Source organism: Amphiprion ocellaris, chromosome 8 (genome assembly GCF_022539595.1).
Source record: "Amphiprion ocellaris isolate individual 3 ecotype Okinawa chromosome 8, ASM2253959v1, whole genome shotgun sequence".
Classification (NCBI taxonomy): domain Eukaryota; kingdom Metazoa; phylum Chordata; class Actinopteri; family Pomacentridae; genus Amphiprion; species Amphiprion ocellaris.
The window spans coordinates 9,143,305-9,168,006 of record NC_072773.1 but is presented as its reverse complement, the minus strand read 5'-3'; the positions used below and the strand labels follow the sequence as shown (position 1 = coordinate 9,168,006).

The following is a 24,702-nucleotide window of genomic DNA, read 5'->3' as shown; positions in this document are numbered from 1 at the left end:
TCACTTTTGGCCTCAAATTGATCACATTCTTTCTGCTGTGTATTGTTAAAAACATGTAAGACAACCACTTTAGGAGAACTTTACTTATATATGTACTTATATAATAAAATATGGCTTTTCTTGTATCAATTAATCACCCCTGAACACATCGAGGGCTGTGAGTAATTGAAAGAAGAAGAGTCATTTTTAAGGTTAAGTACTGAGGAATGTTTACAACGCACACTGAGCTGTATTTCAAAACTCAAATCTTGTGTTCAACAGTACAGGGGCATGTTGCTCATTCTGATTTATGTTGCAAAGTGCCAACTACCTCTTATGTTCTGAAAGAATTATTAGCACTTTTTTGTTTATCCTTAAAGGACGTTTTTGGTATTGGCTTCCTACTGTGCATACATTCTACTGTTAAAGTTTACTGTTAAAGGATCACTTCCCATTTAAAATGAATTTTGTTTTATCAGTTACTCTCCCCACGATCAGTTGAACACAAGGACAATTTTTGTTTGTGTCACATTCCTTTAAGGTGATTCAGGAAATTCAGAATGAATGGAAGTGACAGGGCCTGATTTTGCCCAACAGGAGAGCAGATCTCATTCCCTTCCATCAATTCCATTCATTCTGGATTTCTTGAATCACTGAAAACTAAAATTGTCCTTGTATTCAACTCACCATGGGGAGAGTAACTGGTAGAACAAGTCATTTTCAAGGTAAATTGGTCCTTTAAAGTTTAAGTTTTACATTTAAAAATAAAACATTACATTAGAATTTTTTTCAGGTAATCCTGTATAAATAAGCTCAAAGACTGTTATAGCCAACAGAGAAAGTTGTGTGCTGGGCTCTATGTTTGTGCAGTATTTGTGTTAAAATTCAGTGGCACCTTTGGGGGGGGGAAAGCCTTGAAAGAAATAAACATGTTGAAACTTTATCCGTATATCATTTTTATTATTTATTAAAGTTCGAGTTAATGGTTTTCTATTGTCTCTTGCACAAAATGACACAACAGAACAGGGACTCTGGATCCTTTAAGTATTAAATCTTCACTTTATTTTATGTAATTCAAGGTATGAAAGTGTCTTCAAATGTCTGGAAGTGTAGGAGTAGGGGGTTACATTTGTTTCACTTGGTTGTGTTTGACAGACAGATACTGTGAAAATACCCAATCTACAAGCTCACATCTCACAAAGAGTGTATTGATATCTCAGCCAAAAATTTCCTTATTGGCACCTCCCCAGTTATTTATTTTTTTTAATGACTTGTTTAGGACTTGAGGAAAAAGTTTAGGACTTGGACTCGACTCGGGACTCGACTGTCTTGACTCGGGACTCGACTCGGGACTCGACTGTCTTGACTCGGGACTCGACTCGGGACTCGACTGTCTTGACACGGGACTCGACTCGGGACTCGAGCGCAAAGACTTGAGACTCGACTTTGACTTGCAAAACAAGGACTTTGTCCCATCTCTGCTAGAGATCCATGGTTTATGCAGGAAGTGGTGATGTTAAGTCTCAGCTAGGTGTGTCTGCCTTGAGTCAACAGCATCACGGTGGCAGCTGAACATCTCTAATGCCTCAGAGTGTGACAAAACGCTTTGAGAGTCAAAACAAGTCAGCGAGAAGCTTGAGAATGTGTCTCTCTGTCAGGATGCTTCGCTCGTTCTTTCACACCTGAAAACGTCTGTTCTCATGAATACGAAACAGGAGGAATAAAAAAAACTCTGCCTCAGTCAGGATAAATACAAAAACACACACGCAACCTTGTAGGAGTAAGTTTTTTTTTAATGTCCAACATTTCTCTTGTTTCTGCGGTAACGGGGAACAGCTGTTTCCATCCCGACGGTGAGACAGAAAGCATCCCATAATGAACACACAAGCTAACAAAGACAATCTCCCATCATCATCATCCCTGCTCCTCTTCCTCATCTCTCTCTGTTTCTTTCTTTCTGTAACGAAATCCCCCGGTTTTTATTTTCAATGTTTTTGCAGAGCACATCACAATGTTTCAGGCTCAGCTCTTCTGCCTTCACTTGGTCCAAATCATGAATTATTGTCATTTAAATCTCAACCTTTGGATCCATAAAAGTGGGCAGGGAGAAGAAATCAACTGGTTTGAGTATCTGCAGTACTGCACTACTCAATGATTAATTCTAATCTGTTTCAATAAAGATGAAAAATGCGCCACAGAAAGACTGATTTTGACGGATTTTTTGTCAGATTTTGCCAGATTCTTTATTGGAATCTAATTTTAATATCTAACAAACTCATTTGATTTTAATTATGGGTATAAATAGACAATATAAAATCACACTTTCTTAGTTTCTTCCATCTGTGAAATTGTTACAGTGAGAGACTCAGATGATAAGAAACATTGCATGTAAAAAAAAGAAAGCGGAACATTTGGACAAAAAATAAATATAAATCACATATACTTCTGTAACAACAGCCTCGCATACCACATGGCATCAAATAGATTAGCAATAAATAAAATAGATTTCATGTCTGTGGACATTAAAGATATTAATTGGAGAGAAATGGTTCTGTTAAAGAATAAATAGAGAAAGAAATTTTTCATTTTTTTTTTAAGTGTACTACTCCTTTAACAGACTGATGGATGGGGTTCCTCCTGCTGGAGTGTTCTATTTTTTTCTTTAGCAAAAATGCTGTCACAGAGGGAGATACGCACTTTTTGTTTGCGAGGTGTGTTTTTATTTCCACTATCTGTATGTTTTTCCCGTCCCTTGAAGAGTAACTTCCACGCCTAGGAAGGCAGTTGCATTTTTGCACACAGTCATAGTTTCTGACCCAGTTTGTTCCCCTTACAACCTGTTATCTTCTGCTCATTGTGCTGCACTTTAGCCTTTGTGTGTGTGTTTTTTAATCCACTTCTTGGTGTTGCAAGTATTTATTTTTTTGACTGTCACGATACTCGTTGCTCAAGGACACGCAGACGACACATTTTGGGAAAGCAAAAATCCAATATTGGATTGTTTTTTTGTTCTTTAAAAAATACATTTATGTTCACCATAATCCCAGGAAACTTATAAATCCCTGTGTGTTGCTACCTTCAGGTCTGTTCTGCAGCTGTGAGAAGAGGATCAGCTGCTGATGGAAAAGACCTGCATCTCAAAACCACTTAAGAGGCTTTTAGTGTTGACACAGCTGACATCCCCTCTGCAAAACCGGTTTCACTGTTGTAGAAGCTCTCGAGGATCTTGAGAGATACCTCATCTTTGAATAACCCTCTTAATGAGAGGGGGAAAAATGGATATTAATGGAAAGAAACTATAAATTACATTGCCTATCTCGATTCAAAGGAAGGTGCCTCTTTGTGTGGAATTTCTCATATGCAGAAAGATATTCTGAGGTAATTTCCCAGTTTCCAGCCAAGCCAGTGAAAAGATAAAAAAAAAAAAAAAAAAAAAAAACCTGGCATGGCTTCATGTGCTACAATGTTCAGGTAGCTACCATGCTGCATACTTTACTGCTGGTCTGCTTTCATGTTCCCAAGATGTGACTCATGTCTTCCCTGTTATCCTTTATCCGCCTACTCGATCTAATCAAAATCCACTTCCTGTACAGTATGCAGCCAAATAAAAACAAGTGCAGATCTAAGGCCTCATTAGTAACAAGAATTTTTCATTTTAGACTTATTTCCATGGCACGATTATTGTTAAAAAAAAAAAAAAAAAAGATTAAAACAAAATTACATCTGCACAAGTCATCACAGAAAACTGCAGAGCATCAATGTATCATACTGATTTTTAAGTCCCTTTGGCTTTAGATTTGCACAGAATTTCTTCGTAAATGAGAAGCTTTGAGAAATGAGTCTCCTGAATGCTGCCAGAGAGGTTGAGCTGCTCCTGTAGGCATCCCCGTTGAGGAAGGTTGAGTCGTGATGCATCAAAGTATTAAAAAAAATAAAAAATAAAATAAAACCTTGAAAGGGTTTAAACAGTCATTGCTTAACATGGCCTTATGCAGAGAGGCGGACGGAGATATGAACCTTCACCCACTGAGTCTCCAGAACACTAAGGATATGGTCTGGTAATATCAGCACACTGATATGGTCTGATTCAGACAGCCCGGGCTCGAAGATACACAGATGGAGGACAAGGTCACTTTCATATAACAGCGGATCACAAAACCAGCACAATCTCCTGACAGAGCTGATAACTTTGACACTCGTGACTGACCTTTAACACCTGCTACGAACCTTTGCAATCTTTCTCTGCACAATCATCTCATTTATCAAATACGTTATAATAATCCCTTCCTTTATTTACAATCACTTCCTGATACTTTGATATTTTCACTCCAACAACATCTCGCAGTTTTTCAGTAATCTCATTCGATACTATTGCTGGAGCCCTGTCGCTATACATAAAGATGAGGGTGAGTGTGAGGAGAAGTTTCTGAGGAAAAAATGCTTTTCATGGAGAAATTTGGGGGATTATTTTCTTTTTTTATCTTTAACTCTTTATCGGGGGAAAATCTCTCCCTCAGCAAACAAACAAGACTGCACTCGCACCAACCTCACAACCTCACACGGACACAATCGTTTTTGAAAAAACAGAAAACAAAACAAAAACATCACAAGAGATTTCTTCTTCATCTCCAATGAAAAAGATACAAAATGTATAAAAATGTTATTTACAGTCGCTTTTTTTTCCCTTTTCGACAGATCTTGCGTGGTTCAGGCTAATGTTTGAAATCTGAGGAGTTTTGCTGTAGTCTGTAGCGTTCTTTAGGTAGTAGACGTGGTTGACTCAACGTCCAAAGAACCATCATAGTTTCTTGTAGGCGGTTGGAGTCAAAAACTTGATTTGTACAGTTCAACTCGCCCACAAGTTTGTTTCTGTACAAATCAAGTTTTTGACGCATTATCTGCATATGATAGAGTTCTATCAGTTCTATCATATACAGATGATGCTTCTTTTTATCAGTGCCTCCGTCTAATTTGAAAGCTTGCTTTGTAGTCCTCCAATGTCCCAGTGGACCTTTGAGCTTGTCCCTTGTGTCCCCAGCACTGTTGTAATGCATTATGGGATATGGAGGCTGTCATCAAGACTGTCCTTCACTTCTGTTGGTTCTAAAGGTAAAAGAAAAAGGAAAATGAGTCATCATAAGTTATGCAGAAACTCCTCCATTTACTGATTGTAAATTGAAGTCCAAGAAGATACAAAAACATGGATATAACAGACAGGAGGAGGGTTGGTTAAGACGGATTTAGCCACACAAAAGGACTTACTCGGAGTCGGGGGAGACTTCAGATATGCTGTGGGAGGTGGCAGACTGCGACGGGGAAAGGGAGGGTCTATGGACGGAGCCATTGGGACCGGGGTTAAAGGCAGCAGGGGGAGGAGTGAGGACAGAGGAGCTGAAGGAGGCCAGGATGGAGGTCAGGATATCCAGTTGCTCACTGGACGGTTGCCGACCCAGGGGGTTTGGATTTGCACCTGGCCCCTGGGAGTACCTACATGAAGGTGCAGAGTCCAGTCGTCCCCTGGCATGAGCTGAGGGAGGCTGCTGCTCCTGCTGGGGCTCCTCGGAGATCGGGGGAGGTGGGGAGGACGAGGGAGGCTGGTCGGTGTGCGATGGCTGGCGAGGAGGCAAAGTCCGGAGCCACTCCCGACAAGGCTGAACCTGGGCTCCCACTCCGTTGGTCTCCAGCTGCTCCCTCGACCGGCTGGTCATCAGCGCCCCCCCCAGGTGCTCCCGGGATGAGGCCTGTCGCCGAGTCAACGTGTTCAGCTGCGACCTCGACCCGCTCAGGTAGCCATCCATCCTGGGTCCGACAGTTCCACTCAAGTCCTCCCTCGAAGCGTGGAAGCTGCTCGCGTGGTGGTTGTCCAGTCTGTCCCTGGATCCTGTCAGGTTCTCTCGGGACGATGAGACCCTCTGGTGGTCCAGGCCACCCAGCCCGGCTCCTTGCCCCAGCCCCAGGTCTCTCCTCCTGGGTAAGAGATCCAGGTTGTCTCTGGAACCCCGGGAGTCCAGTCGGTCCCTTGAACCCCCAACCGTCTGCCTCCCCAGCGGATCCCTGGACAGCTGCCTCCGGGCAAGAGAGTCCAGATGCTCCCTGGAGGAGTAGCGGGATGCTGGCTGGGACAGAGAACCAGAACCTCCACCAGCACCAGCCGTGGCAGAGTACATGCGACCATACGAGGCTGCAGGAACGCCTCGGTGACCTAGAGTAGAGGTCCGGTACCAGTTGAGCTCACTGGGAACTCGGCCCATGGTGGAGAGACCCTGGAGAGCTGGAGTACAGCCGAGGCGGTTCTTCAGGATACCTAGGACAAGAGAATAAGAATGTGAGGAGAGGGGATGGTACATTGGGCAGAAATGGAAAAACTTTAAAGAAAAGGCTTAACTAGAAGACGGTTGATGAGGGAAGGAGGTGATGAGAAAAGAAGGCAAGAGCAAGAGAGATGCTTCATTTTGACTTGAAACATTTGAAATCTTCCTTTGATGCTCTCTTAACATGAATCAAAATGTCACATTGGGTCTGCTTGTGTAATCCTGAGGGAGACTAAAATGAGTCATGTAACTCCAGTACATACGTCGTACTGCTACTTCTTGCTTTCAAGCACCTTATATGTTTGTGTGTGTTTTGCATATATATATATATATATACATACATATATATATATATATATATATATATATATATATATATATACATACATACATACATACATACATACATACATACATACATACATACATACATACATACATACATACATACATATATATATATACACGCATGTGTCTTGTGTGGTAATACATTTCCTAAAATGTTACTCATGCTTTCAGGCCATGAGTCATTTCCACTCCACCTTTACCGGTGTTTTTTCTTTCTCACTTCCTGTCATCCAAGGTCCACCAGTGAATGCGGCCACCATCATAACTGCTCCAGCACCACTACAACTTTTTTTATTGTTATTTAACATTTTATTTAACTTTTTGCACAGCATTCACCATGTCGTGACCTGGTCGTATCAAATACGACAGAGACACACTGATGAATATTGATTTATCACCATATTCTCTGACTTTTACTGCCGATGCGTCCTGGCCCAGTGAGATCCAGCGGGATGCCGGGCAGCATACCAGGCCCCAGGGGGAATGAGCCGGCATTAGGAACAGGCTGAGGCTGCGAGCACACCGACCACCACTACCTGGTATCCTGCTCGCGAACGTCCAGTCCCTGGACAACAAGCTGGACGAGCTCAGAGCCAGGATACGGTACCAGAGGGACACAAGAGACTGCAACATCATCTGCTTCACGGAGACATAGCTGACCTCCATGACCCAACATGCCATTGGGTCATCCCATGGCTGACCCAACTGGTGATGCTGGTCCAACTGGACCATGCCGTTCAACCAGCGAAGTTCTTCACAGTTCATTGTATGGACAGAACGGCTGAGTCGGGAAAGTCTAAAGGTGGGGGTGTCTGTCTCATGACCAACAACAACAGATGCAGAGATGTTGTTTATCTCTCAAAGTCCTGCTCACCCAACCTGGAACTTCTAACCATCAAATGCTGGGGAATTCACCTCCGTCATTCTCATTCTACAGAGAATGCAGGCGGACATGGATGCTGCATTAGCCGAGCTACATGAGGCTACCTGCTACCACGATAACCACCAGGAAGCTGCCCTCATCGTGACCTGGAATTTTAACAGTGCCAACTTGAGAAAGGTGATGCCGGAACTTTGCCAGCACATCACCTTCCCCACAAGAGGAGACCGAACTTTGGACCACTGTTAGGTCTCTGAAGGGAGAGCCCTTCAGAGACGGCTATGCAGCAAAGACTCAGCCACCATTTGGCAGATCAGACCACATCTCCATCCTCCTTCTGCCCAGGTACAAGCAGTGGCTGAAACGAACAGCCCCAGTGGAGAGGGAAGTGATGTATTGGTCTGACCGATCAGAGGCTGCCCTGCAGGATGCCTTGGAGACAGCGGACTGGGAAATGTTACAGCGCAGCTCTGGTGATGACATCAGTGTGTTTACAGAGACGGTTGTGGGATTTATTGGGAAACTAGTGGAGGACACTATCCCCAAAAGAACTATCAGGGAGTTTGCCAACCAGAAGCCGTGGATGAACAAAGGCATCCACAACGCTCTGAAGTCCAGCGCCGCCACCGACAACACAGGACTTGCTACTGGAAACATGGGACCTTACCAAGCTGCTACGTATGGCGTCCGCAGAGCCATGAGGGAGGCCAAACAGAGGTACGGGGAGAAGCTGGAGACACAGCTGCAGCAGAGGGACACCAGGGGACTATGGCAAGGACTAAGAACTGTGACAGACCATAAAGCAACACCGATGTCCATGTTGAGTACTAACATCTCTCTGGCTGACAAACTGAACATCTTTTATGTGCGCTTCGAGGCTCCCAGCGGAAAGGCACGCATCCTGCCCGGCAAAGAGGAGGAGACGTGCACTGTGATGGAGTATGATGTGAGGCTGTTGTTTCAACGCGTGAATGCCAAGAAGGCTGCAGTACCTGACGGTATAACAGGCCGTGTCCTAAAAGCCTGTGCCAACCAGTTTGCACCGGTTGTCAAGGAAATATTCAACCTCTCGCTCTCCAGTGCATCATCTCCAAGTGCTTTAAGCAGTCAGTCATTGTTCCTATCCCCAAGAAAGCCAAGCCCAGCTGCCTGAATGACTACCGGGCCAATGCTCTTACCTCTGTGGTGATGAAATGTTTTGAAAGACTGGTTCGACACTTCATCACCTCCTCCCTTTCTGCCTCCCTGGACCCCCTACAATTTGCATACCGGCCCAATAGATCCACAGAGGACGCCATCAACCACCTGCTACACACGGTCCTGGCCCACCTGGACACTACGGAGGGGAATTATGTGCGAATGCTGTTCAGGTTCAGCAGGCGGACTTCTTGTAGGAAGAAGCTCCCACAAGCTGAACTGAAGTCACTGAATGCTGACTATATATATATATATATATATATATATATATATATATATATATATATATATATATATATATACACACATATTTCCTGTGTGTTTTTATTCTTTATTCTTATTGTTTCAGTTTGGAACAGGGGGACAATGCATTTCACTGTGCATTATACTATGTATAATTGTGTTTGTGATAAATAAAGGTCTTGAATCTTGAATCAATGTGCCCTTGTGTGTAAAAATGCATATAACAATTTTATATGCATGTATTCTGAGTGTCATCTGTGCTTTTAGAGCCAGATTTAGACCACAACTGAAGCACCACACTTTGCTATTTAAGTCATTTTTTATGCTTCAGGGCCATTTAGCTTATTCCAGCTCAGCGTGTACAGCACATGTGGTGATGCAAGTGTAAATCACTGAAGTTGAATTATGGCTTTGAGAAACAGCGCCAATTTGCACATCACAGCACCAAAGTCTAGTTGCAAAAAGGAACAGACAAGATAATAAGGATATGAAATATTGAAGTAACCAAACTAATAAGATCAGTGATATTTTGTACAGAGGCTCTACCTCGAGGTCAGCCGGAAGGTGGACTGAAATAATAAACTGGTATGACAGCACAAGCGGCAGATAAAGTCTCAGTTATTGAGCTGTGGTTTAAATGATGCTTTGCTGATTCAGGCCCATGAAAGCTGACATCCCCTCCATCTTCCTCTTAGCCAAATGACCCATTTTTATCCATATGACCGGGTTTCATCTCTCAGACAGGCTGTCCAGAGACATTTGTTGGACACTATATTGAAGAAGATAATAGATTTATATTGTTTAAACAAGACACCCATATCCAAAGATGCAGGACCAGACACTGACTACACTTAAATTTTGCACTTAAAGATGCAAATGTGACAGTGAATGGTGTCAAGTAGATATTAATAACAGGAAATAAAAAAACAAAAACGCACTGTGTAAAAGGTACAAATCCAGAAACGATCGAGGATTCAAGAGTTTGCACATCGTATTTTTTGTACTTTTGTGTATTTTTCTTGATGCCTAATTTTATTTAAGATATATTTGCTCTTCATTCAATTGTCCACGCCTGTATTAGAGTCTCTCTCACCCTTGCGGTGCCTGTGTGGCTGGGTGAGGCCATTCTCATCTCCACTGGTGAGCGCTGCGTCTGGCTGGTTGTTATTGGCAGTATCCTTGCTGAAATCTGCCCCCAGGGGGCGCTCTGAGCCCCACTTCTGCAGGGTGTGTGTCTCACACTCCTCCGAAGCTGGCCAGTAGGACAAAAGGTCATTGCCATCCAGATCTGTCACATACAAAAAGAACACTTTCTGGTCAGTTTTGGTGACAATTAATGGAGGTGAAATGACAGAAAGGCCTGGATGATTTGTAGTTTTCAAAAAATAGTGACGTTGTTGTTTTCCGAAACACCTCAGAAACCCACATCTGACTGTTTGTCTGTGCAGATTCTGAGTCATCCAAGTCATTATAATCCTAAGAGCTTCAGTATAAAGCAACTGGAGTTCTCTTTTTGTTCTGGAAGACATTTTATGTCTCATTCAAGAGACTTCTTCAGTTTTGAGTCCAGTCCAGTTGCTTTATACTTAAGTTCTTTGGACTGAGTTATATGGTTTCTCTGGATGGCTTAGCCTTGGCCTCCAGCACCACTTCGAGGAACTCTGGAGTTAATTCTGACCAGGATATGTCCTTTAACTTCTAGGTGAAGTCTCTAGAACAAACTTCTTTCACCTGCATAAAATTGTAAAAAAATGGGAGTGTCTTGTCTCAGAGTGATGCTGAGAAATGAGTCCACGTACTTCTTGGCTGGACTATTGTAACTCCTTATTATCAGAATGTCCTAATAATTCTCTGAAAAAACTCCACCTGATCGTAAATCTGCAGCCAGAGATCTCACAAAAAACCCGTGAGATCATATGTCTCCCATATCAGGTTCTCTCCCTGGAAAATCCATAATAGAGATTAAATCCTTCTCCACACATAGACAAACAAAAAAAAACTCTTAATGACAAAAATCCACTGTACCTTAATTGAATCTACCAATGAGATCTGTGGACAGTATATGGATGAACGTATATATCACATTAAATAATAAGAAATTCACAAAGCTAATTTTCAGATTTAAGGAGATGGAACCAGAGATCATTTTTTGTTTGACAAAATAACTTGATAATGAACTTTCTGAACTCCAAAACCAGCCGCAGGTTTGAAAGGAGCATTATCTTTAGAAACAGTTGCCAAAACTATTAGAACTAGAAACTGTGAAAACAGAAATAACTTACCAGATTGTTAACTTTTCAACAATCCTTGAACTAATTATAATAAACTTAATCAAATCTAAGCCTAAAATCAGGATCAAAATGAAATCATTCTGCAAGTCTTTGTTGAAGTTTCCAAAAATAAATAGTTTTCTGTATCCAGATTCTGCAACAAAAAATAAAATTTTAGGTTCCTTAGTGCAGCAGTGAAGCCATTAGTCACGAGAGAATTTTTCACAGCCTTTTTTGGTTGAACTACAGGGCTGTGTTTACACAGAGCAGATTGGAGATAACTATGGAAACAAAATATAAGTAAGTAGTAAAATATCTATCGTATGTAGAGTTATTATTACTTTTTGCAGTGTTGGTAACACTTGGAAAACACTCCAGGAGTTTTTAAGATTGATAAAATGAATAGACTGATGAAATGAACTTCCATACGCTGTTGTTCTGTTTCCATAGAGGTGCAGGACTTTATATTGTAGTGAAAAATGAGCCTCCAGTGAGTAAAAATGTGACCAGAGCAAAAAACCCCCCCCAAAAAAACAACACCCAGAAACCACTGTGTTAAAATAAATTTTTGTCCACACTTCTATTCTTCTCTCCAGCTATAAAACACTCGACACCATCACACCATTGTTGTGAAGTGCGTCCTCTGACAACCGCATCTTGTTCTGTTAGTATCCAGCATGTCTCTCTGTAACATGCTGCTAACAACAGCAACACGAGGTTACAAAAAAACACATCTATTGCTTTATTGTTGTTGTGTTCTTTCAGCCAACCATTGAATACTTGTTCCCAGCACAGTCGTCTAATGCTGCAGTTCAATCTGTTCCACCTGGATCATGCTGCATCTGTAATTAAAATGCAACTCGCAGCCATTTTTCAAAGCTTTCAGAGCGTAGTTTTTTCAGTGAAGAGATTTCCTAGGGCTACTAAAATGATTGTAGTTGTAGCGTTGTTCTTCATTTCTGTTGCATCAAACAGGACCAATAACATCAGTGTCTCTTGTTATTTACTTTTTGATTAGGTGGCCCGCTGATCATACAGTGGCTTGTTGTATTTTTTAATTCCCCAAAGTGTCTTTAGCCCATAAAGCCTAAGTTTATTCATTCTGGCCTTACAGTTTTGGAGCTGTTTCAGTATGTTTTCCAAAAACTAGCGCATCGTTAATTCTTCGTCATAATGAATAAGACGCCACCAGACTGTGACCTTTTCAGTAAAAAGCCAACATCGCTCAGCACCACTCAAGCCCTTCAGTTTGCACAGATGCACTGATTGGACTTTACCGGACATCTGGATGCTGCCCTCTTCTACCGTATTAGTACGCTTTTACCCTGAATATAGCTTATAAAGCTAAAAATTGATTGCTTTTATGGATTTATAGATTTTCATGTATTTGGCATTTTCTCACAGTGAAACCTTTCACAGAAACCATGCATGCATGACAATTATACCAAACACTCTGAGGTGCATAAGCTGATATATTATGCACGATATCTGTTAAGCAGCAGAGGGGAGGTATTGATTAATGACCGCTGGCACTGACATTTCCTCTTGTTGTAGGTGTATCCTATTGTTCCTACACTTAAAATGCTATTTCACAGACCTATGAAGCTCTCAAGTGGCATTAACACAGAATGTAAATAGTGTTCGCTTTGGTGTAAAGACACTACAGGTGTTTAGAAGTTACTGAACATGGGGATCAGTTGCAGAGAGGAGAATTATGCTGCGGGAGTTGAAATGAAAAGCTTGCACTGACATTGGAACTGTGCCCTTGCGACTTGCTGTGAATTCAACCCGACTGAAGTGTCATTTCTCTGCAAAGGCGCACTTTAACCAGTTTTCAACCTGACAGGGGATGAACAGTTGATATTCAAAACATACATTTTCTGTAGAGTTCTCTTTTGCTGACGAGGCCGCAAGTTCACCACAGGGGTAACGTAAAGAGACAAATAAGCATGCACGCTTCAACTTACAGCCAAATTAGAACCACTAATTAACCTAACATGCATGTGTTTGGACTTGGAGATGAAGCAACCAGAGAAAAGCCACATAGGAAAAGGGGGAACATGAAAAACCTTCCAGCCGACCAGAAGAACCTCATTTTTGAAAGATAACACTGCTAACCACTGCAGCACTGTGTCACCCTTCATACATCTACTGTTTTGTGCCAACATTGTGACATCAGTGTGTTTGTGTCCTTAAACATTACTTGCTTTGTGACAGCTAGAAAACCCAAAATCGTGGAAATGATTTGTCTACCTTTGGTACCATTGTTGGTGGGTTCGGTGAGCAGACGCTCGCTGTGATTGGAGCGTTTGAACCGCCGCTGGATGCGTCCACGGAGACGCACATTGTCCTCACTCTCAGACGAAGGGATGGAGAGACTATGCTCCTCCTCCATGGAGAGATCAGAGTCCGAGTCCGAGTCCTCACCTGAAAGAACATGAAGAAGTAGTAAGAGAGAAGCAAGACGAAGAGGAGGGAAAGATAGGACTGATGTGCTGTTATTGTCCCTTATGATATTTGAATTAAATTAAATTCAAATCGAGAGAGGTGCAAGAATGGAGAATGTGTCACTGTTATTTATTAACTGTGTGTTTATGTATATATAAGATAAGATACAATACGATAAGATAAAGTAAAATAAAGTCAGATAAGATCAAAAGAAACTGCATTAAACCTAGAGGAAATTCTAAAGCTAGTTATTGCTTAGCAATAACAAAATTACATAACATCGGAAATGCATTACCTAGCAGAAAAAAGTTAAGATGCAAGTGTGATAAATTATTGAAATAAAATAAATGAGCTAAAATTAGGCTAGAATAGAACAGCAAAAAATAATGCCGGCAGTGATATTAACATAATACGTAATATTGCACATTATAATAAAATCTTGCACATAAATATTGCACCTAAGAAATGAAATGCAAAATCAAATATTGCACATGATATTGACAGTATTGTACATGAAGGTGAAATATTGCACATGTAATGAAAATGGTGCACATGAAAACTAAGTGTCACACATGATAATGAAATATTATACATGAATATACATATACATCCATATCAGCTCATCCCACTGTGTGCACATACTAATGTGTGCACATTTACCTCCGTCTCTATGGAACATGGCTACATCCAGGTCAGTAGCTCCGGTGTGGACGATGTTTTGTTCCAGAGTCTGTCGAGCTAAAAGATTTTCTCTAAAGGGGGAAACAAAAGAAACATACACATTACTGTAAGCACACACACATACACACAAGCCAATAAAGATCAAAAATAAAGAGCATCCACCCGTACAAATACTGTCCCATGTACTGTAAATACACTCTGACAGTAACACAGATGACCACTGAGCCATGAAAACATCAACAGCCGCTCTCAGAGTACATTAGTCCTGCTCTATATATAATACAATACATTGTTCCATCCAATCTTCTTCATCTTTACCCCACTGACCCACAAAAGACACAACAGGGTTTTATTAGCGATTATTAGATTCCTCCTTGAAGCGACTTCATTCCAAACCAGAGAGAGATTCCTGTTTGAAGGACAAGTTATCATTTGTTTCGGTTTTATCAGTTGCCATCAACATTAATTTAATCGTTTTTTGTCTCTGGTCTGGTCTTAATCTCTGAGAGTTCTGACTGCAAGTGTAAAAGCTGTGATGAATTTGTGAATTAATGTGTGTCCAGATACCTGGCAGAGCTGACAGAGGAGATGGTGGAGGTTCCCAGGGTGATCCGGTGGAGGCCGCTCTGCTCCAACAGAGATGCATTATGATAGGGGTTTTGAACCTGAGAACACAAACACAGGAATTGTTTTGGTGAAGAACATCCTTAGACTTCAAAAAGAGTCTTTTTAGCGACAGTAGTGCAAACCACAGAAACCAGCAATAGCCCAACTTCTAAATGGACCAACTTGGTCCATATGTATATATATATATATATATATATATATATATATATATCCATCCATCCATTATCTATACACCGCTTAGGGTCGCGGGGGGGCTGGAGCCTATCCCAGCTGACTCGGGCGAAGGCAGGGGACACCCTAGACAGGTCGCCAGTCTGTCGCAGGGCTACATATATAGACAAACAAGCACTCACACATTCACACCTACGGGCAATTTAGAGTAATCAATTAACCTCAGCATGTTTTTGGACTGTGGGAGGAAGCCGGAGTACCCGGAGAAAACCCACGCATGCACAGGGAGAATATGCAAACTCCATGCAGAAAGATCCCGGGAAAGCCAGGACGCGAACCAGGGATCTTCTCGCTGCAAGGCGAAAGTGCTAACCACTACGCCACTGTGCAGCCCATATATATATATATATATATATATATATATATATATATATATATATATATATATATATATATATATATATATATATATATATATATATATATATATATATATATATATATATATATATATATATATATATAGAGTAAGGAGAGGTAAAAACAGGAAAGCATCTAATATTAGGTTCCTTGATTCAGACCAGATGACTCAGAGATGGACAGAAAGAGTCAGGAAATGTGGGGTTAAAACGGTGAAATAAAAACACTCGTGCAGACGCAACTCCATGCACATAAATGCACACATATAGTATATCCAGGCTACATATGGGGTTCACTGCATAGTAGAGGAGTTTAAAGTAAATACGGAACATGTACACACAGCAGAGATAATAAGTGTTCTTTTTAATGTGCAGCAAGCTATGAACCAGTAAACACACACAAGACAGAGGATATGTGCAAGTAGGATAGAGTTTCACACACACGCACACACAGTCACTAAATAGGCTCAGTGCTTTTGTAGAAGCAGGCTAAAGAACGGAGGCTGCTGGACGGTACATTGTTTCATGTGGGTCAGCAACAAACCCTGAAGGCAGAAGGAGGAGAGAGAGAGGGCAGGAAGATTGATGGATGGATAGTGGGAAGGAGAAATGGAGGGCAGGAGGGCTTTTGTGCTGTCTAGTAATGGACACGGTGAGAATGTGCTTCTACAGTTGGACAGAACATGGAAAAAGGCTTGGGGATCACGCAGTGAGACGGTTTATGGCTTCTTGGAGTTATTCTGCCAGTCATTACTGCACACTAATGACCACTCTATTATAATATTATGGTTAACTTTTGCTGCTAATTCAGTTCTAGATGTAAAGTCTGAGGAAAGTTTAGCTACAGGAGTGTAGTGTGTACAGGAGCTGTAGGACTTACTGTGTTCTGTGGTGGTCTCGGTGGTTCTTCTCCAGGACTCTTTTTACCTAAACAGGCTACTCTCCAGGCCTCCTGAACCTCCGAGTTGAACACGGTGAAGACGAGCATCACCGACAAACCCTGAGTGTAGAAGAAGACAGAGTGAGCACCAGAGTCTGAGGTGTCAGTTTCAGATCATACTGTCGACTTTTGTGATACCTGAAATAGACAGAGGACATTGAATATGTAGTAGAAAGCCAGGATGCTATTGTTCACGGCCATCAGACCACACAGCCAGGTGGAAGTGGCCACCAGCAGCAGCAGGAAGGCGTTTCGGATAGTAGCACTGCAGAGAAAGACAAAAGTGAAATATCTGCAAACCTTTATATGCATAAACATGTTACAGCTCATATTTTACACCAGTATTTTAATCCTTTACTAAAGCCAAAGTACCAATACATCAATGTAGAATTACTACATTGCAAGTAAAAATCTTGCACATAAAAATCTATTTAAGTATCAGCAGCATGTGTGAACGCATCCAAATGTTTTTTATTAAAAGTGTGTGTCTTTAATGTTCATGTGGAAAATGTCCAGAGCCCCGTAATTTTGTTTTTTAATGCCAACTTTAACATAAGCAAGCGTCTGGTTGAGTCTGACTGAAGTGGTGAGTGATGAGCTCGACTGGAACGCAACTAAAAAACACTTAAAGCTGCAACTTTAATAATGGATCAGATGTTTAGTTAATCGTTAATCTGTTTCTGTAAACTTTTCTTTGAAAGTTTTCTTTTATCTGCAGCATCAAAAACGTCCTTGAAAAATGGAATGCAGATCAGTTTTACATCCATGTGTCACAATCTATATTTAGACAAACATCAAGCCATTTTGGACAAATCTGAAGAAATTTGGACAATTTTTGAGTCATTTCAACAATTTTCAAGTATTTTCCAAATCAGATCAAAAATCAAATCAAGCTTTATTGTCATCATATGACATATGCAGCACGTCGGGGTGCACAAAAAAAGCCTCTTGGACCCATACCCTAAACCCAACAGGAAGTCTGCCATGTTGAATTAATTTGACAATTTTTGGTGATTTTTGCCATTTTAAAGAGCTATAAACTCATACGGGGCAACTCCTAGAGACCTCAAATTTGACCAGCATATACAACAAGACATAGTGATGAAAAGTTATCAAAATGTTCCGCAAAGTCTGGGGGCCTGGCCATGGCAGTCCCTGGAAATTTGATCCTTCGCCATAAAACAGTAACTACTTTTTGACACGTTAGTAATACTTGGAAATTCACATTCATTGGAATTGCCACACATCACAGTTTAAGGATCCTGTATACACACTGCATGTGCCATAGCACCCCCTGTAGCATTTTTAACAAATTGCCCCTGCAGCCTGTTTCACCTACATCCTCAATGTTTGGTAGGGATGTGTAGCACATCAGGGTGAACAAAAAATTCTATGGGGCCAAAAACCTAAACCCAACAGAAAGTCCGCCATCTTGGATTAGTTGTGAGATTTCTGGTAATTTTTGGTAATTTTCAATGGTTAACCACTCATAGGGGAAAACTCCAAAAGATTTCTCATTTGGACAGTATATAAAACAGGCCTTAATGATGACAACTTCTTAAAATCATCTGCATCAGTCAAAGGGAGTGACCATGGCGGCCTCCAGAATTTTGATACATCGACATGAAACATCAACAACTGTCTAGCTACCCCCTGCATGCTTCAATCTGGCTCAAACTTTACATGTTTGATAGTAATCTTGCTCTGATTGCATCCATATGCTAAAATACATTCACCGCATGTGCCATAGCGCCCCTGGTAGCATTTTAATAAATAGCCCCCGCAGTGAGTTTTATCTACATCTATGAAATTTGGTAGGCATATGCAGCACGTCAGAGTGAAGAAAAAAGTCTCTCGGACCCAAACTCTAAACTCAACAGAATTCAATGTCAGATTTTTGGAGTTTTTGTACATTTTCAGCAATTAATTCCTCACTCCAAAAGACCTGAAATTTGGACAGTATATACAACATGCCTTATTGTTGAAAATTTCTGAAAATCATACACAAAAGTTGTATTGCAACATCCCACTTATTTGTTTGAACCACCAGGCCTCTGGAGGCATAATTGTCTTAGTTATCACTTTTTGGTGGTCACATGATGGTGCCTCCCTCAGCCAATGATAGGCTTGACAGTTCTCCCAGCTTCATTAGCGTGAAAATGGTAATTTCTTTTCACCAACTGCCGGTTTGTTCCTAGCCCTTTGAGTGGCAAAATAAGTGAGTGAAGATGTTGATAATATTGTTAGAATGTGTATTTATAGTTGCTATGACATATTTGCAGTGTTGTGAGTGTCACTCTGTTAGTATATTTGTAATATATTAGCGGTTTTGAGGCTTTAGGGTTATCTTCAAGGTAGTTTAGCTTTAGCTTTAATTCAACTTACTTACCTTATTACTTACCTGTATGCACCAGTCGCCTACAGCAACTTTATTATTTAAATTAATCCATACTTGCCTGTAAAACTGATCTGTGTAATGTCATAAGTAGTATGTATTGTATTGACCAGTGCATTTCTGTATGTCTATTTCAGTTTCACACTTCTCTGTATTAAATCCATTCAACTACAACACTGGCCTGTTCCCTGGAGGATGCGGTACAGGGTAGTTTAGCTGGCTGTGAATCCCAGTATAGGACAGGAGTCACGCTGGGTGTAACAGTAAAAAAGTCAAAGGGCGTGGCCATGGCGGCCCCCTGAACTTTGATGCTTTGCCATGACTTGTTATATATTATATGCTTCAGTCTCATTACATTGGCTTTAATATATTTTCTCCTCCTTTTTAAACACCTATTTGAGTTTTAGTATTTTTCTCAGACTTGTCTGTGCCATTTTGCCTCCTTATAAAGCACACTGTAACTCTGGAAAATGCTCTATTTTTGCAAGTACCATATCTAGAGAGATATAATCCCTGAAGTTGGTCAGCTACGTCTCAACACCTTCACTTTTGTGTACACCACACCTTGACGTTCAATGAGGACCCGTTCAACGTTGCTTGCAGCTTTAATTTTTAATTATTTTTTTGAGGGGGGAGGCAATTTTCATTTAATTTTGCACAATTTGTGAGTAATTTGGTAGATTTTTGTCACTGTGGACTAATTTTGAGAAATATGGGTCATTTTCCTTTGCTTTGTGCTTTTTTTTTTAGGTAAAACAATAAAATAAAAGAGTCAGTTTGGTTTATGACATTATTAGATTATTAAGATAAGATAAACTTTATTATATAAACTTCACGTTACAGCAGCTGGACACAGATGAAGTATGGAAGAAGCAGGACAAGAATTACAAAAACACAATAAGTGTAAAAATAAAGATATGATAATTATTTATATAGAAGCACTGGTTTGTCTGCAGCATGTTGGTGCTGTTTAAGCTGCTTTCAACTACTTCATATACAGAATTAGAAGATAAATCTAGGTGCTAGTCTGATGATGAATGGGAGAAAACGGAGGACAAAACCTTTGATACACAATTCTGTTCTCAGTTCTTAGACTTTTTCTTTAATTAGATTCTGGTGAGCTATTGGATCTTTGGAAAATGTATTAAAATTAAATGACATCAGAAGGTTGGAGGGAAAATAGGTATTTGGTGAAACTGTTCACAGCCCAGAGATGTCTAAAAAAATAGTATTGTTTTTTGAAAGAAGTCAAAAGCCAAAAAGGTTGGAAATAACTGGTTTAATCTTGCAACAATGCGTTGCAATGCTTTTTATATTACCCTTTGTGCAGAATCTTCATCTAAAAAGTAACTAAAGCTGTTGGATAAAAGTAGCGAAGTAGAAATATAAAGTAGTATCAAAGGTCAGCATTCAAGTAAAGCACAAGTGCCTCAAAATTGCACAGTTCAAGTGAAAATGTGCTTTCAGCCACTAACTTATTCTGCTGCTTAATCAGTCTGCTGGCTACTTAAGCAGCTCTTTAGCCACTATAATTTACCTTTATCTCATAACTAGATAGTCAAAGATTTAACATCATAATATTATTATTAATACGCAAAAAACATCATCATAATTAGGATGATGAAGACATTTAGAGATGGAGAGGACTGAAAAGGAGTAATTAAAGGTAAGTAAAGGCTTCTTTAATGATAGTATCCTGGTGTCTCTCAGTCACGTGATCATTTATGCAGTCACCTTTGAAGCCTGAACGTGCCCAAAACATAGGAAATAAAGATTTTAAAGCAGGAAAAGTCACTTGCATGAAGGTACTTACATGACGGGAAGCTTCTTGGTCTCCTTCTGTGATGGCTTACATGACATCTTGGCTACGATCATGAAAATTCCTCCGTTCATCTGTGGAGGATCAATACACACGGTCAGGGTACATCTTTAACGCATTTTGGTTAATTCAATACTGCCATGAGCAACATGTGGGATGAGGATAAACAGATGAAACAAAATCAATGCGAATAAAATCCAGAAGGGAGAAGATAAATTAATCAAAGGCTGAGATGCACAAGTCAGAGGGGAAAGTTCTGTTGATTCTGTTTAAGCTCAAACAGTAAATTAAAATAAGGGTTTAAGTTGAGCTTAAGGTTCCAAACTGTACCAATGAGTGATACTGATTACTGACCAGACTGAGCTGTGATTATTTATTCTTGCAGTGAAGTTGTAAAGCTTAAAGTGAAGGCAATAAAAATCATGGTCCAGTCGAGGTTAAGTGAGTTTTCTCTCTGAAATTCATTCGCAGCACTGACACTTTTGACTGCTGGTATGATTCTGCTAATTTTAGAAGTCAAATATTCACAAGAAGTAAAAAAAAAATGCTAAACTTGTCTGCATTATATCATTATATTAACTTCACTGGTCTACCACATTTACTGCTGCACTTTACCTCTTCCATATACATTCCACTGACACTGCTCCTGTAACTTATGTGCAATAATTTGTTACAACCTCATCTTCTTGTATATAGCATTCTTAAAAATTTCATTTTTTGTATATGCTTTTCTGCAATTTTTATACTGTGTCTTCAATGTATTTTTATGCTGCCCTTATACCCATCTTTTGAGCTGCAGTAACGATGAATTTTCCCAACTGTGGGATCAATAAAGTTTATCTTATCTTATTATCTTGAATCAGTGGTTTTCTGAAAAAGAATTAGGCCTATTCCATCTCAAACCATCAGGGTCCTTCTGCTTAACTATCTTTGATTTGCTTGAAACTTTTTCTTCATAAATTCTGAATACTTAAAATGATATCTCTGCAATTTTAGTTTGATGTGTGTACTGAGGGCATGTGGATAGGAACTAATGTGATGGTGCATATCCAGTGGGACACATTAAGAGGACGGAATCTAGTGTAATGTATGGACTGAGTGAGCAATGTCAATAAAGCTTCAGTATAAGAGTTATCAGTGCCTTTAGACTTACTAGTCCTGTTGTGCATAGTCAGACATAATAGTCCAATATGAAGATTTTTTACGCTAAAATTGACACACTTTTAGTATGTTTTTTTTTTTTTTTAAACACATTGAGGTTTGACGCTGTTTGAACCACAATGTCTCAGAGGTATTAAAAAATAAAACCCTGAAATCTTTACTGTTATTTCTCATCTTGCCACTGATTTGATGACAATTCTTCCCAGTGACTAAATGTGGTGATAATTCACAAAGAAATAACAAATAATTACATGACAAAATTCCTCCAAGCCCAGGTGTATGCCTACAAAGTGGAGCTCAAAAATGAGAATATGCCCATATATTTAAACAAGCAAAATTTGGAGAACCATTTTTGAAACTCCAGAACTGTGTTGTACTTGGATTCGACTATCTAACAATATTTGTGTTTTTTGTAGGGCTGGGACTTTAACGAGTTCATTTCGATTAATTAATTACAGAGAAAATAACGTGTTAAAAAACAATAACGCATTTAATAGCACCTTTCTCAGTTCCCTAATTTCTGGTACAGCAGTAACGCTGATGAACACTCCAGTCCAGTAGAGGGCGGTAATGACCCTAAAGTATGTCTGCAGCCGTGATGAAGATGCACAGGAGTAATGTCAGCGCATAAAGCTTGTTTTATGCTTTCCGCGTCCGCGAGGTCCATGCGGCTCCATGCGGCAAAATTGCGTCATTTTAGCCCCCTTGAGCGGCCGTTCTCACGTGGAAAATTTCCGCGCCCTGTGCCTCCACATTTTTTTAACTACGCCGACAGAGCCGCGCGGAAAAACATGGCAGAGGACCAGGACCTACTCGTAGCTGAAGTCTAGAAATACGTGCACTTATACGATTCATCACACAGAGATCACTGTGATAACCGGGTTATGAACAATTCATGGTGTGAAATTAAAACTAACTGCTGAAATGCAACTATTCGGTAAAATGCCATGTTGTAAGTGGTGTAAACAATGGCAAAATTCTTCTAGTCTAGTTGTCTAGCGTGTTCTCTCGCGTGGATTTCCGTGCGGCTCATTTCCGTGTGGCTCGTTCGTGCGGAAAGTATAACCCAATAGCCAAGTGGGTCGACAGGCAGTTTTCATAAAACTAGTAGCATGGTACAATAGACTTATTATTTAAGTAAAAAATAAAATGAAAATAAACCAAGAATGTAATATACATATTAAGCAATTTAAAAATAAATATTTCTAGTTGATGATTGCAGGAAAATCAGGAAAATCCAAGATGATTGAGCAGAAATAGTGATTAAAAAAAGTGAGAAATTTGCATCTTTTACAGTTTCTCTATAACACCATTCACACTCTATTTTATTTGTGTGCATACAGAATTAGCTGCTGTAAGTCAGACAGTTACCAGTATGACAATGGCGATGGGACCGGCGAAGCTCCAGATGAGTTTGTCATAGATGGAGATCCAGCAGAAGTCTGGGTTCCCGTAACCCTCTGGGTCCAAACCGACTGCCAGCCCTGTAGGAAAAACACAGACAGTCGGGTCAGACAGGAAGATCTGATCCGTGATGTCCTCTGCTGTCAATAAGAGGCAGACGGCAAACGGCAAAACAGTGTGACAGGGAGGTGGTAGCATGCTGTTGTCTGAATAACAGGTCAAAGCAATAACAAGAAACAAGTAAACGGAGGCAGTCACGAGCAAAATATCATCTTAGGTAATCGGCTCCTTGGAAACTGTCTGCAAATGCTTGATCATGCTATTGATTTTAAACATGCTGCTCATTAGTCAAGAGCTAATTGAATTTTGCAAGCAGAGTTTGTTTGCAGCTGTCTTCAGGTATCTGTTTTCTATTGCAAAACCACATCCACAGTGGTGCTTGAGAGGTTTTCCATGTGTCTTTATTCCCTCCCTCCTTGTTCGGACGCCGCTGTCAAGGTTGTGACACGTTTGACTTTTGTCGGTAAAAAAATTTTCAGATTGAATCGCAAAAGCAAAAGAGAGGCAGGGAAATCCCTAAATGAAGACAGGCAGATAAACACACCTCGGAGAATGAGGATGGAGATGTGCTAATGTGTGTGATGACAGATTCATTCTCGAGGCCAAGACAGTGATCGTGACTGACAGAAATGGCAACAGATAGAGGAGAGCTGACAGCATGATATGAGTTGCGATGGAAACTGCAAAACGTGTGTGTTTGTAAAGGAAGGACAGAAAAAAGAAAAGCAGGCAAATATTACTTGCTTGCACTGTATGTCATGGAAGAAATTGCTTGCATGTGTATCTCTGCTTTGCTATCTCCTGTAAAAAAAAGGCCACTGAAACCTGTTTAATTCAAGTGTCAGGAAGACACCTTATCTACTCAACCAGACTCTATGTGAACCTGTGTGATTGCACATACAATCGTGAACTAAAGTTTACATACACTGGTAAAGATCATGTATATTATGGCAGTCTTGAGTTTCTAATGACTCCTATAACTCAGAATTTTCTGTGATGGAGTCATTAAAAAATATGTCTTTGTCACAAAAAAAACAATCATAGAATTTAGTTCATTCATAGATTTACTACAGGTCTTCTGGAAATATGACAAAATCTGCTGGGTCAAAAATAAACACACAGCAGTTCTAATGTTTTGTTACATGTCATTTGGCCATTTTAACCTTGACTAGGTGATTTCTTTTTTTTTTAATATATATTTTTATTGAACATTTTGTGCAAAGCAGAGCGTTACAAAAACATAAATATTAAATAAATAAAATGAAAATTGGTGAATCCGCAGCGATTTTAACATTCTTTTGGCCAAGCCATTGACAGTAAGCCGGATCGCAGTCTTTGTGCAGAGGAGA

At 40.3% G+C, this 24,702-nt stretch overlaps 1 protein-coding gene across 4 annotated transcripts in view; it reads right to left on the bottom strand.

Annotated features, from left to right (window-relative positions):
* Positions 1 to 3,608: 3,608 nt before the first annotated feature.
* celsr3 (cadherin, EGF LAG seven-pass G-type receptor 3) overlaps positions 3,609 to 24,702 on the bottom strand; it is a 216,416-nt gene continuing 195,322 nt past the window's right edge. For 2 of the 4 annotated variants that reach the window (XM_055013000.1, XM_055013001.1), the window contains 10 exons: positions 23,261 to 23,373; positions 20,723 to 20,802; positions 16,653 to 16,779; positions 16,455 to 16,574; positions 14,925 to 15,022; positions 14,337 to 14,428; positions 13,482 to 13,655; positions 10,052 to 10,246; positions 5,242 to 6,283; positions 3,609 to 5,082 (listed from right to left, as the gene is read on the bottom strand). In XM_055013000.1, the coding sequence (XP_054868975.1) occupies positions 5,055 to 5,082; positions 5,242 to 6,283; positions 10,052 to 10,246; positions 13,482 to 13,655; positions 14,337 to 14,428; positions 14,925 to 15,022; positions 16,455 to 16,574; positions 16,653 to 16,779; positions 20,723 to 20,802; positions 23,261 to 23,373 (2,069 nt within the window). In that variant the 3' untranslated portion in view covers positions 3,609 to 5,054. The remainder of the gene's footprint in view (positions 5,083 to 5,241; positions 6,284 to 10,051; positions 10,247 to 13,481; positions 13,656 to 14,336; positions 14,429 to 14,924; positions 15,023 to 16,454; positions 16,575 to 16,652; positions 16,780 to 20,722; positions 20,803 to 23,260; positions 23,374 to 24,702) is intronic. The other 2 variants (XM_055013004.1, XM_055013003.1) reach the window with 2 other exon arrangements.